The following is a 12,988-nucleotide window of genomic DNA, read 5'->3' on the forward strand; positions in this document are numbered from 1 at the left end:
TCAAAGTGATGTGCAGCCGTGATCTAAACAATATGCCTTTCCTGCTAGGAATGAAATATTTATTTATATAGCCATGGGTTTTCCACGCCATGCAAGTTTATGTCTATAATATAGGAGAGTTGATCACTGTAAGCCTTCAAAAATAATAGTGTGAGCTAAACAGGCTTGCTTATCGTTAACATGATGCATAGAAGACTGTGAGCCTATGGTTTAATGAGAAACAGCTGCTCCGATGAACAAAGGTGTCACTAACAGATGTCTTTATAAATCGTAAGCCACTGAAGCAGATCCTGTGGGCCTCAAATGCTCCTGGCAAATTAGTAAACTGTTTACTTACCTGCTTTTTAATTTTATCAAGCCAATTTCATGGAACTGGTTTTAATTGCTAATTGCATCTTTCTATTTAGGATTATGTAATACATTGAGGAGTCTCTTCAATTTGGCTTTGAGCATGCACTTTAACTTTTGCTCATGTTGGTGCCTTGAGTGAAGCACTGTTGTTTTTTGCTGCAATTTGAATTGCCACAACTAACTTTAATAGGAAATATAGTGAAGTTATCGTGCCTTCTCAACATCTGCCTATTTTCACCCTAAGAGCTGCAGGGGAGGCCCTGCTCAGGGTCAGTGAGCATGGCCCATTTGGCATGGCCACATTGAACAAGACCTTCTCTGTGGTGGCACCCCAACTGTGGAACTCTCTCCTGCTAGAGTTGCATTTGTGCCCCCTCCCTGATTCTGCCAACAGCTAATCCAGGCCTCTGGTGTAGAGTGAATGCAACTGATCATTTGTAATCCCTTGTCTGATGTACTGTGAATTCTGTTTTTTAAATCATTTTACTGATATTACTTTGTATAATGTATTTAAGGTTTTGATTTTGTTTATATTCTTTGCCATCTTAGACCCCTGGGAAGGAAGAGTGGGGTAGAAATAAATAAATAATATGTATGAGCAGATATCATTAAAATGTGTTTCCACAGTACACAATGAAGACACAAATGAAATCTTAGGAAGCGGGGTATTGTCTGTTCAGAAAGAACCACGTGTTTAACGCAAATGTTTGCAGATGCATAATTCAAAGCAAATATTGGGGCACAAAAAATCACTTTCTTAACAGAAGTTATGCAGATCAAAATATACTGTTGCATTTGCATTTTGGGCATGTAAGATGGTCTGTATGAACAACAGGTTACTTTTTTAAAAAAACAAAACAATAGTAGCTCATTTAATTAAAAGTTAACATTCCTGCAAATATAAGACAATACATACTTGTAAAACAGAGGGGGAAGGTTGTCACTGGATCAGGGCCTGCAATGTACATGAATGGTGACAATCATGATTTCATTTTCCTGGATACTTGTCCAGGTTGGCCCCTGAGCATTAATAGGTTTCACAGCAGCAATAGAACAACTTTCAAAGTGCTCCTTGGCTTCTTGAGTTGGATTCTTCCAGTCCAGCTTAAAGACAAGAGACTCCTTTTGTTTCTGTGGGGCTGTGTAGACAGTTTTGCTGGTGTGTTCAGAAAGATGTAGTTTTCTGCTATGGAAACAAAACAGAAACCACTATTAAAAACTCTCTCTCTCTCTCTCTCTCTCTCTCTCTCTCTCTCTCTCCTGAATAGATTTGTCTTTGTCATACTTGAATCTCACTCTTCCTCCATGGAGCTCAGGATTGCATACATGGCGCAATCATATTTTATTTGCACAATAACTCTGTGACTAATAACCTTAGAAGCAAGAAATAATGTTACCCCAGCCAAGATCAAGGGCTAAGCAGGAATGTGAACCCCAGGCTAGAATCCTACATCTGGGAATGCCCCATTAAAGTCAACTGGACTTGCTTCCAGAGAATTGTACTATCAGTTTCCTACCCAGGAACACGTTAACTACTACAGCTGTAGCTCTACACATGCTTCATAAATATAAGCTTTAAAAAAATAAAATAAAAGAACACTGAGTTAACAATCCAGGTCTGTGATGAAGCACAGAAGGTGATTAATACTAGCCTAAAATAATGCACAAAGAAGATGACAAAGATATCTTGGCACGGGGCCAAATCAAATGTGATGTGGGACATCCACGGTTAGGATCTTTCAGCTCCTGTTTTGCTTACAGTGACTTTGAAGATCAGCTCTGGGAAAGTTTCACCCTTTCTTCCTATGTGTTTTCTCTAGTGCAAATTGCTTTCCCCTCCCAAGCTATTATTAGCTCCAAAAGGAGGCTAAAGACAGGAAACTATTAGCAACTCCATCAGAAAAGGGGCATGGGAAGGAAGGGTTAAACAACATTCCTCAGAGCACTACTCTGCCAACCTCCAAAACAGCACAATAACAAAAATGCAGAAGGGTCTATTAGTGGATTTCTGACCTCACATCTGACTTGTCACTAATTTAGCCAAATCAACAGCTGTCTGCCATAAGCACAAACAGATTCATCAACAGATAGTAGCTGAAGTAGGAAAATGCCCTCTTGCATTCTGCTGGGGACAGTGGATCAATAATGCCCAAGGTCAGAGTGCTAGGAAGGCTTGCACTTCAGCAGCTAAAACAACCATGAAACTTCACTCCATTTGCCTGAATAAAATCCCCACTCATTTGTCAGAGCAATGCTGATACAAATGTCGTGCACAGCCTTGCCTCTTTCTCCATCCTATTTGCCCCAAGTCAGTCTCTTGGATGCCAAAGCTGCTCCATGAAAGGGGCTTGCAGGTCTTCTTTTTGGCGTAGCTGAGTAAGATTGTCTTCCATGAACACAGTCTTAACAGTGAATCTGTAGGTGACTGTGGAGACCAATTCTAGATCCACATGTCCTTCCACAGTGGGGACATAGGTTTCCGGGCGGGAGTTAATCATGGTGAGGGTTTGCCAAACGTGCCTCCCTCTTAGCACATTTCTCCCTTTTGTCCTGAGTTCGAGCGTCTTTAAAGTCCATGACATCTTTGGTAAAGGCTGTTCTCCAATTGTAGCACTCACAGGCCAGTGTTTCCCAATTGTCGGTGTTTACATTTTTTAAGATTTGCCTTCAGAGAGCCTTTAAACCTCTTTTGTTGACCACCAGCATTACGCTTTCCATTTATAAGTTCAGAATAGAGTAGTTGCTTTGGAAGACGATAATCAGACATCCAAACAACATGCCCAGTCCAACGAAGTTGATGTTAAAGAATCATTGCTTTGACAATGATCCTTGCAGGTACTGCTGTTACAGTGTCATGGCTTCAGCTCCTCCCCCAGCAGATGGAGTAGGGCAGCCTTGCAGTGGTGGAACAAAGATTTCATTTGCACAGGGACTAGTCAGTGCAAGAACAAGGTTTCCTGTTACACCAGCTTAGTGCTTGATGTAGTGCTTTGTAACTACTGTATAACTACATCGAATCAGGTTTCAGTCCCATTGTTGAATCAGTGCTAGCTCTCACACAGTTGGCTACATTACTTTCTGTCATGCTGTGCATCAAAGGACGTAGCAATACAGGTGTGCATCAAAGGCACAGCAGAAAGATCTGATCAAGCCACATTTCAAATATGTACTAATAAAACATATCAACAGGCACAAAGTGCAAACAGAAGGAAACAGCCAGCTTCTTCATGAGCAGCAGAAGACTGTAAAGTGGCATCCGGGGGGGGGGGGGAGGACAGTTACACTTCTATAATATATGCTTGAGAAGACTTGCTTTTGAAACTCCAAGGGCTCTGATTTTAAAAACAATATTAAACTGCATGGTTTTTCTTTCTTTCTAGGCTATCAAGCTAAGTACCATAGAAAGCATATGTTATATATGCATTCCTCCTTGGCCATGGATTGATCTGTTCCCATTCACAATTCTGCATTAAGCAAAAACCATAGAAATTTATGGTAGCTGCTTTCCAGCCCTCTTTTTTTATCTGCACTGAATTAGCCATCAGATCGTTTTCCTCATCTTAAATACACACGTGGACATGGAAGAAAGAAAGAAGTATATCTACATAAACTCTAAGCTCTGCTTCAAGACCCAGAAAAACAGCTTGGAGAAAAAGCCCCTGCTATTAATAATTTTATTATCTTCACTTTGACCATGCCTCCCATGTTCATCAATATACCAAGGATTTATATTGTTTCACTGGTAACATAAGAGGAAAATGACTGCTACTCATATTTAATCTAAGCACAAACACAAGGGCTTCTGATTACAAGGTGTTTAGCGCTGCGATGTTGAACATTATCTGTTAACTCTGTTCTACCCTGTTTCCCCTTTGTTTTTTTGTTTAAACCAATTCACAAACCAAGAACTTACACACTGAACGCTAATAATGAACCATATGTTGCAGATATTACACATGACAAGAAGACTTGGTCTATTTATTTGTATCATTTATTATGATCCTTGTTTATAAAACCCAATAAGAAGTTATTTTTAAAAATGCACCCTGAAACTCACAAACAAGATTGTAAAGCCAACCAAAGGAATGCAGTATATTTCATTTGTTGACTAAAGCATGTTTCTTTTATCAGCATTTTTAGTTCAAATCCTCATTGATCAGTCAGCAACACTGCGCTGCCTCCCTTTCAATAATCCACAGACAAGTGCACTACAAAAATAATTTTCTTCTGTCCAGATGAATCAGTGTTTATTCTCAATAGCTAAATCCTTCTGTCTCAGCTGAATTATGTGCTCTATGACGCAGACAACTTGGCCTTTCACCTGAAATGTTACCACTGCAATACAACATACTATCTCCCCATCCCTCTGAGGAAGAAACAATCCACACTCATTATTCAGGAAGTAGAACAATGCTAAGCTACTTAGCCCAAACTTAATTTCCTGTCTTACCCAGGGGTCCATGTCCCAGAATATTTGCTTTCATGAAAATGTTTCATTGGCTGTTTCCACAATGAGTTCTAATGCTTCGAATTGTCAGTTGTGAAATTCATTAGCATCGCATAAGGGTGGGGAGGGCAACCGGTGGCTTTCAGCCTAATTTCATGGGGTAAGGGGCAGGGCCAGCCCACCCATGAGGCAAGTTGAGGTGATTGCCTCGGGTGACAGGATCCAGAGGCAGAAGATCCTAAAAGGGATCTTTATTCCCCCTTTGTTCCTGATGTAGATCTTCCCTCACCCCTTCCTTCCTGGCAGGGAGCAGAGTACCATTTTGTGGTTTGCCTCAAGCATCAAAATGTCTTGGACTAGCCCCAGGTAGCTCAGAATAAGAAAAGGAAGATTTGGGGAGAACCTCTGCCAAGTGATTGGTTCACACTTCTAAGTAGAGTGATTTGTTCTACTCTCAGCAGTCTGCGAGAGAGAGAAGGGGGTGACTGAAAGAGACTTCTTCCTCTCCTCTCACTGTGCACCTTCAAAAGATACTTGGAGGGGCGTGTCTGGAGAGTGCACAGGGGTCTGGAGAGGAGGAATGGGGAAAGTTCCCTTGTGCAAATGGAAGTCTACTGCACTAGTGGAACATCAGTACTGGGTATAACCCAATGTTACCTAATCCCTGCATTTCGCAAAAGCTAATATTTGACCTGAATGGGCCTGCTCAATGAAAGTCACAAAGACGGCAAGGACTCTTATGGACTAAATAATACAGTAACAAAGTAGGCATTCAAATGAACAATCTTGCAAGTTCCATGACTGCACAAGAGGGTAGCGGGAACACACCCTCCGCCATTGTACAGGTGAAGGGGTTTGTTTGAACACACCTATACTGCCTTTCAAATAGCAAACAATTCTCATCGATCCTGAATTCAAAAGCAAACATTCCTTCATCTACAAAGAAGAGACTGGGGGCTGTAATGAGAAGAGCACTGTACCTGTTTGCTTGCAGAACTGGTCCATACATGTCCTGTTCCACACGCCTTTCTTTAACATAAAGAACTTCCTCTAGTTTCTCGACCTGAAAAACAAAAAGGACATCTTTCTCAGTCAACCTGAAATGAAGGAGGCATCTTTCAGTTACAGGATCTAATGAGCATGCTCTGCTGGTATGGTCTGAAGGTACATGAAGCTATCACCTTGCTGAAGCTAAGTGAGTCTGATCACTGTCTGGATAGGTGACTGCCTTGGGTCCAATGACAGGAAAAAAGGGGGCTCTGACTCTAAGAAAATAAAGGATGCTTCAGCCACATATTTAGCAAGAGCAGGCAGTGCAGTGGGGAGGTGTCTTACCAGGGCAAGGCAGCAGCTAGAACAAGGCTGTGTGTGCACACTGGTGGGAGAATCCATTGGTGTGCTTGCACAGCCCCAACCTTGCACATTGCCCTGCCCTGGTCTGCATCATCTCAATAAGTGACAGTGATTACTGTGTTAGGTGGGTAGCTCTGCAGCACTGCCCCAACCACCCCTGGTAGTTACTCTTGACAGGATGAATTAACATAACTTCTTTCCAGATCTGATCTCTGAGCTGACAAAGCAAGGTTTAGGAAGGCAATGGCTGCACAAGCTGAAATTGGGTTTACCTCTTGGTTCTGAACTTGCTCTATTGTCACAATTAAAATGCATCTTGTACTATTCTAGTAAGTTGGCAACCCTAATAAGCAGAGGCACCAAAGTCAATTTGTGTATTTGGCCTTTTAACACTTACTGCGCAGAGTGTCAGCTGTTCCTCAAAGCCTCAGATTTATCACTTAAAAAGGCCAAGTAGAAAGTTTCAACAGCTTTACTGTTTCTAATTAAGCAGATTAGGGACATTCAAAGCATGACTGACTAGTTCCAAAGGAAATGAACAGATATCCAGTTATGATAAAGCAACTTGATCATCAGCTAACCTTATAATTAAGAGAGATAAGAACAGGTATCAACAAATTTAAGTTAACACACTCAAGAGTATAATAATCATTTTTAACAAGCTGGAAAACTTCAAATTCACATATATATATTTCAAATCAACCTAATTAAGGTTGTCATAGCTACCAAATGTGCCACTTAGTGATCTTTCCCCAGGTCGTTCTTTTAAGGGAAAAAACAGGAAATAAACGAGTTTATCTGATTCTGAAGTTCCTTTATTAATTAGACCAATATGTCTGCTGCTGTATCTGTACCCACAAGCAATTGTTGCTCAAAGACGGACATTAAAGCTTATTCCTTTTCTAGTCCATTGACGGCTAAGTCGTCTTTTCTGCTGTGACCTGGTGTTTTCTGATGGTAGATAAAGTTCCACAAAATCAACAGTTTTACCATAGTTATGACGACATATGAGGCAGAAAGGGGGTGCTTCCAGATGGGAGGTTTTGTCATGACCCCACTGAAGGAAACCTCTTTGGAGGATCTGGAGAATCAGCCTACATCACAGGGTCATGAAGCAGAGGAGAGGAAGGGACCCTGGGGGTTAACTAGTCCAACTCCCTGCATTGCAGGAATCTCAACACATGCCCCCCTCCCATACAATTTGAAACCATCCCAGATCATGCTTTGCAAATGTGCTAGCAGTCTTATTGCTGCACCACTAGTTGACAGTATACATGCTGCTAGAGCTTTAATGAAACAGCACAACTGCCCCCCCCTTTCTCCCCATTTCAAAAGGTTGAAATAATAACTAGAAAAGTAGCTGGAGACTGATGATGGGTTTAATTCCAATTTCAGAGGATAATCAATACAGTTCCCTTGGATTCACAGAAGAAAAAGTTTTCATCTGGAATTGAATTAAATTGAGTAAGTCTGTTGCCTAAGGATGAGACAACTAGGACTAAGAATCTCTTAATTAGCAGGCCGATATGCTTGCCATCTCTAGAGAATGTCCCATTAGGAACCCTTTAACAAAAAAAGGGAGCAAAGAAGGCAGCTTGCTGTTTCTATCAGGCTCAACTTTGCCTTTCAAAAAAAATAATATTAGGTGTTTTTGCTAATTAAAATAAAATAAGAGAGCTGACAGAATTCTCTATAATATGATTGCACCTCAAAGATCTTTCCACACCTCTCTGTTGGAATCAGGAAATCTTTCGTATTAGAAAAAATTTCTCTGCTGCTCCTGCAGCATGGCTTATAATACTCAGCAAGAAGGTGAACAGGAGGTCTCTTTTTAAAGAAATGTTGGCTCCTGTCATTTATGAACATTTTCAATATGAGCTTTGATATGAGTTTGTTTGGTCTTATTTTCTGTATATCAGCAGTAATGAAGGAATAGAAATTGGTGATGATTAGCCTGAACCAGAACTTGCTAACATCAATGGGAGCCTTTAGTCTGCAGCTGAAGCCAGACCAGGCAGTTGTGGTTATGGGCAAGGGAGCTGCATGCTTTGTATAGTGTGGGGATGCCCATGATTAAGGTGGCTACCATGCATGTGGTAATCAGATTCGGCATCTGAATGTAGTCCTGGACCCAGCACCAGTTTTGGAGTTGCAGAGCACTAACAGTGTGGGATTATGACCACACTTTGAAATCAAGGATCTGTCAACTATCATCCATGTTCCCCTAACTGCCAGGATGAACACATCAGATAAGTCTTCTGATATTGTATTTAAAGACAAGAAGACACTGTGGCGATCAGTTTATAGGTGAGGCCATAGCTCTCACTCAAATGGTGATAAGGTCTTCCCCAACATGATAGTGGCAAGATCTAAGAGAACTGCTAAGTCCTCCCAGTCCAGGTGTGCATCTTTTCCAACAAGCTATACAACAGCCCATTCCCTTCCTTTCCTAATGAGCATAAAATGAAGCCCTGTGATTGGCTTGCTCCTTTTCACTGTTGTACTGAGTGACTGTCCTATTGCCCAATGGACTGCTTGTTCTCCTGCTACATACTGTCTGAATATTTTTTTTGCCTCTAGAACTTCAAGAAGGAATAAATGTTGCCTGAGCCATCTGAATTTGGAAGACTCGGAGAGCTTAGTGTTGATTTAGAGAGAGGCTAAAATTTGAGACTGCTTGATATCAGAACAATTTAAAAACCCAGGTGGTGATGAATCTTGGAACTACTAAGGAAACATCTGAATGTTCTCTGCTGAATGAAGAGCTCTTACCTGCTGACTGTAAGCTTAAACTGAGGCCTCTATCCAGTTTGCTTTGTGGCTTCGTGCTGATAAACAAGTAACAAAGAACGCACACAGTGATGATAAAAGCCAGCAGGACCACTGCTGCAATTGACAAGCCAATAAGTGCTCCAACACTGAGAAAAGAAAGCAACAGAATTTAATGTGCTGGACATTCTAGGAGCATTGTCAAGCACACCACAACAAGAAATCATCAGCATCACATGTACTTAAAGAAGGAAGACAGATGTTTTCACAGAATAGAGATAAACTGATTTGTCTTTAATATTCTCATGGGAACTGAATTTGTCATGAAATTCTACTCTTATTGATCCAGAGCAGAACTCCAACGTATAGTTAGCAGAGTAAAAACTTAAACACGTTGCAGAATTCCCAAAAAATAGACCAGAGGCAATTGTATTTCATCCAGCAGAGATTTACTGCTACCAAAGACAAATGAGCATAATGGTCACAAATCCAATACAATCAGGATTGGCACTGTCCATAAGAAATCCAGTTGCAGAAGACTTAACTTAAACTTACAATAACTTATAATAAGACTAAACCTTAACCCTATATACAGAACACCACACGAGAAGGAAAAGACAAAGAAAGAGAAACTGAAACCCAGGCTCCTTCTGGCCTTACTTTTATAGTCAGCATGACCTTGACAGAAAAGAGATCCAGTTTAAACCAGCTGTACTCAGCTTCTCTGAAGGAATAACCCAAACATCATGAACCTTCTGCTTGTTTCTTTCACCCAGAGAAGCTTCCAGAACCCTCTTGAATTAAGTAGAATAGGAAAGAACACATCAGATCAATACTTTCTGTACTAAGAAAATGCAAATTGACACTGCCCCCATTTATTAGGTACAGGAAGTATTGATATGCAAAACGCCTATAGAAAAACATTGCATGTACAGTGGTACCTCGGGTTAAGTACTTAATTCGTTCCAGAGATCCGTTCTTAACCTGAAACTGTTCTTAACCTGAAGCACCACTTTAGCTAATGGGGCCTCCTGCTGCTGCCGTGCCGCCGGAGCACGATTTCTGTTCTCATCCTGAAGCAAAGTTCTTAACCTGAGGTACTATTTCTGGGTTAGTAGAGTCTGTAACCTGAAGCGTATGTAACCTGAAGCGTATGTAACCCGACGTACCACTGTACAAGAATAAATCCTAGCCTTTTGTTGCTATTTACAGCAAACACATTCCTTCACTATTCCCGGGAAGATAAACATAGACTCAGAGAGAGAAGGGGACTGAAACTATCTAGTCCAACTTTCTGCTGCAGGAAAGACAATATGCCTGTAAGCCACACACACCCATTGTGATATTCAGTTCTAAATGGACTAAAACAGAAGTGGTGTGCTGAAGCAAATGTTTTGCCACAGGCCCCCATTTTAGATTCCATGTTGCTGGTCTGGTCTTCACCTGCAACAGAAACAGGTGGTAAGAGTCCCAAGGTTACAGTATGGACTGTACCACTTCATTATTTTGAATGATCCTTTGTATAAAATTATTGCTTTTTAATATGAAAAAAGTGAAATTCTGCAGATTTCTTCTTAATTCCTACACAGCACTGTCTTTGCTGTAGAAATTTTGTATTCTGTGAGGTGGACTTCTCACACATGAAATGTAGTAGCACCATCTGCCTGCATAGATTAGTACCTAAATTCAGTCACTGATGATTGATATTCTTGTTTTGAGATGGCATCTGTTACTTCTGAGGAAGAAACTGGCAGAGAAGAGAGTGTAATGAGGAACTTTAAGTGTTATGCTGCTATTCCAACCATAGTTGACATCCCATCCCTAATGATGCCGTCAGCATTGAAAGTGCCGCTGTTTTTGACTAGTCATGACAATAAAATAACTGTTCTTGTCAGTAGCTATTTTGTCTGCCTAATTTTCTGAAATAACTCAACACGGTGTCAGAAGCCTAAGCCTTAAAACTCACAATTGCTTACTATGACAGTTTTACGCTCCAGAAAGCTTCAACTTTGATGATATATGTGCAAGGCTATGCCTCCTGTGAGCCACTTATTTGGCCACAGTGCTTAGTGATGTATGCATGTACAGTAGGTGTCACTGAACACATGATGGGGGGCAGGATCCCACCCACAAGATGTCATTTGCAAATACTCTTTTACTCAATATCCAGGTGATCACAGTTGATACTCCTTAAAAATATAAACTTATTCAATACTTTGGTTTCTCTTCAGATTGGAGAATTTTTTTTATCTTTTACTCATACAAACTTAGCAGTAACATTGAACTTTTTAAAAAGTGCTCAAAGTGTTTTCTTTGTATTAGTACAGGCTTGTTGTAAACCACTCATAGGGTTGGTTGCCTGTGGCAATTATTAATCACCTCCAGGTAACCAGGCAGGGAAACCTCTACAATAGTTTGTTCCTCTTTTGAGCACAAGTAAATACAATAATATATTGGAGGACTAGACAAGGGATTCTGCCTCCCCCTGCCCCCTCAGCTTGTTAACTCAGGTGGACTTTTCCAAGGCTGCACAAAGCCTTGCCACAGCTACACTATCCATATTGCAAATGCGACATGGAGGCTACAAGCTTATACTGTACCCACTTATCTGGGAGTTAAGCCTCACTGAATTCAATGGGATTTACTTCCAAGTTGAAATGCATAGGATTGCACTGTGAATATAACATGACTTGCCTAAAACCACCTGGATTAAGTTTGAACCAAATCAGATTCTTGTTAAGAAAACTCTTTCGCCCATTATTAATGATAAGTTATTTCTACAAAGAGACAAATCTTTCATTTGGATTAATTAGACTAGGCTAGTAGCTACCATTCTCCTGTTCTGTACCACTAATATTAATTAGAGTTAATGAAAAGGCATGCATTGGAGTCTCAAAGAACCCATCCTTTTGTCACCCTGGTTGTTGTCAGTAATGGATATACAATGATTCAAAGGACAAGAGGGGAAATTATTGTATGTTAAGTCGTCTCTTGAGCATGCCTCTTTGTCTCGCTGCAAAGAAACGATCCTCTCACACTGCTGCTGCTACAAGGTTGCTAAAACAGGGGTAAAAAATCCCCTCCTAAAATAATACAATCGGCTTAGATTGCAGAAAGTCCCCATATTTGGTTACATTACCAGTTTGCACATTCACACCCCTGCCACACACATTTCTTCTCTGCTAGTGGCTCAGCTTAACTTCGTGCCAAAGCTTAGTCTGCTGCTAAGGCAGCCCTGAAACGGGCACAGAATCATTCTACAACCTCTGAGCGTGTGCAGAGTGCATTCCACTAATTCCACACACACACTCACACCAGAGGGTCTTGGCACTGTGGTGGAGTGGGCGGGCAGCCCCCCAGCCTGCCTCCTGGCCTCACCTGAGCCACCACATGTAGTTGTGCTCGTAGGGGAAGAAGCTGTTCGGATCATCGCAACAATACTTGAGGTCCTGGAAGCCGCAACAGTAGATGGAGCCGGGCTCGCCGTTCTCCCCCGGGCAGCTGAAGGCGCTGACCAGCACCTTGTCGGCGTTCATGTAACTCGTGCAGTCGGCGCTCATGCTGCAGCCGAGCGAGCGGAGTCTGCGGCGAGGCAGCTCAGCTTCTTCTTTCAGAAGCGGCGGGGAATTGGAATCGAAGGCGCCGCAGAGCAAGGAACCGCGCGCCAGAGGCAGAGCGGGTAAAAGACGCCCGCGCTAAGGGAGGAAGAAAGGCAGCCAGGCAGGCGCAACCCAAGGGCGCAGGAGGAGCCGCCTCGCCTTTCCTGCCACTTCTGAGGCTCCACAGGCGCGCCCCTTCCACCTCCGCCGACGGACTCTCTGCTGTAGCCAAGGCGGAGGGTTTCTTTCTCCCTCTCCCGCCACTCCCGCGCTCGCCCTGTGCGACGCCCCGCCTCCCTCGCCCTGCTGAGCCTTCTGGCCTTTGCTAACGCAGCAGCGATCCTGTGAATCCTGGGATGGATCACGCAGCCTCGGCGCAGCGTCGAGGGGATTTCAAGACAAACCATTTCAGGCGTTATTCCAGACCCTTTTTCTTGTCCGGAGGGTCCCATTCATGGGTACCTATACA

At 42.1% G+C, this 12,988-nt stretch overlaps 1 protein-coding gene across 3 annotated transcripts; it reads right to left on the minus strand.

Annotated features, from left to right (window-relative positions):
• Positions 1-1,205: 1,205 nt before the first annotated feature.
• Positions 1,206-12,788, minus strand: SHISAL2A (shisa like 2A). 3 transcript variants are annotated; one of them, XM_053392429.1, is made up of 4 exons: positions 12,299-12,782; positions 8,924-9,069; positions 5,779-5,861; positions 1,206-1,534 (listed from the first exon to the last, which is right to left on the minus strand). In XM_053392429.1, exons 1-3 carry the CDS (start codon positions 12,478-12,480, stop codon positions 5,830-5,832), a joined length of 360 nt encoding a protein of 119 aa, XP_053248404.1. In that variant the 5' UTR covers positions 12,481-12,782; the 3' UTR covers positions 1,206-1,534; positions 5,779-5,829. The 3 variants fall into 3 exon arrangements, with proteins under 3 accessions (XP_053248404.1, XP_053248403.1, XP_053248402.1); XM_053392428.1 differs by having other exon boundaries at positions 1,206-1,537; positions 12,299-12,781; XM_053392427.1 differs by lacking the exons at positions 1,206-1,534; positions 5,779-5,861 and having other exon boundaries at positions 8,481-9,069; positions 12,299-12,788.
• Positions 12,789-12,988: the final 200 nt, after the last annotated feature.

Source organism: Podarcis raffonei, chromosome 6 (genome assembly GCF_027172205.1).
Source record: "Podarcis raffonei isolate rPodRaf1 chromosome 6, rPodRaf1.pri, whole genome shotgun sequence".
NCBI lineage: Eukaryota > Metazoa > Chordata > Lepidosauria > Squamata > Lacertidae > Podarcis > Podarcis raffonei.

Excerpts from the sequence above, each read along its gene's own strand:
- SHISAL2A (XM_053392427.1), bottom strand. The coding sequence starts at position 12,480 with ATGAGCGCCGACTGCACGAGTTACATGAACGCCGACAAGGTGCTGGTC. Across the intron at positions 9,070-12,298 it reads AACTACATGTGGTGGCTCAG|TGTTGGAGCACTTATTGGCT; the intron begins GTGAGGCCAGGA and ends TTCTTTTCTCAG.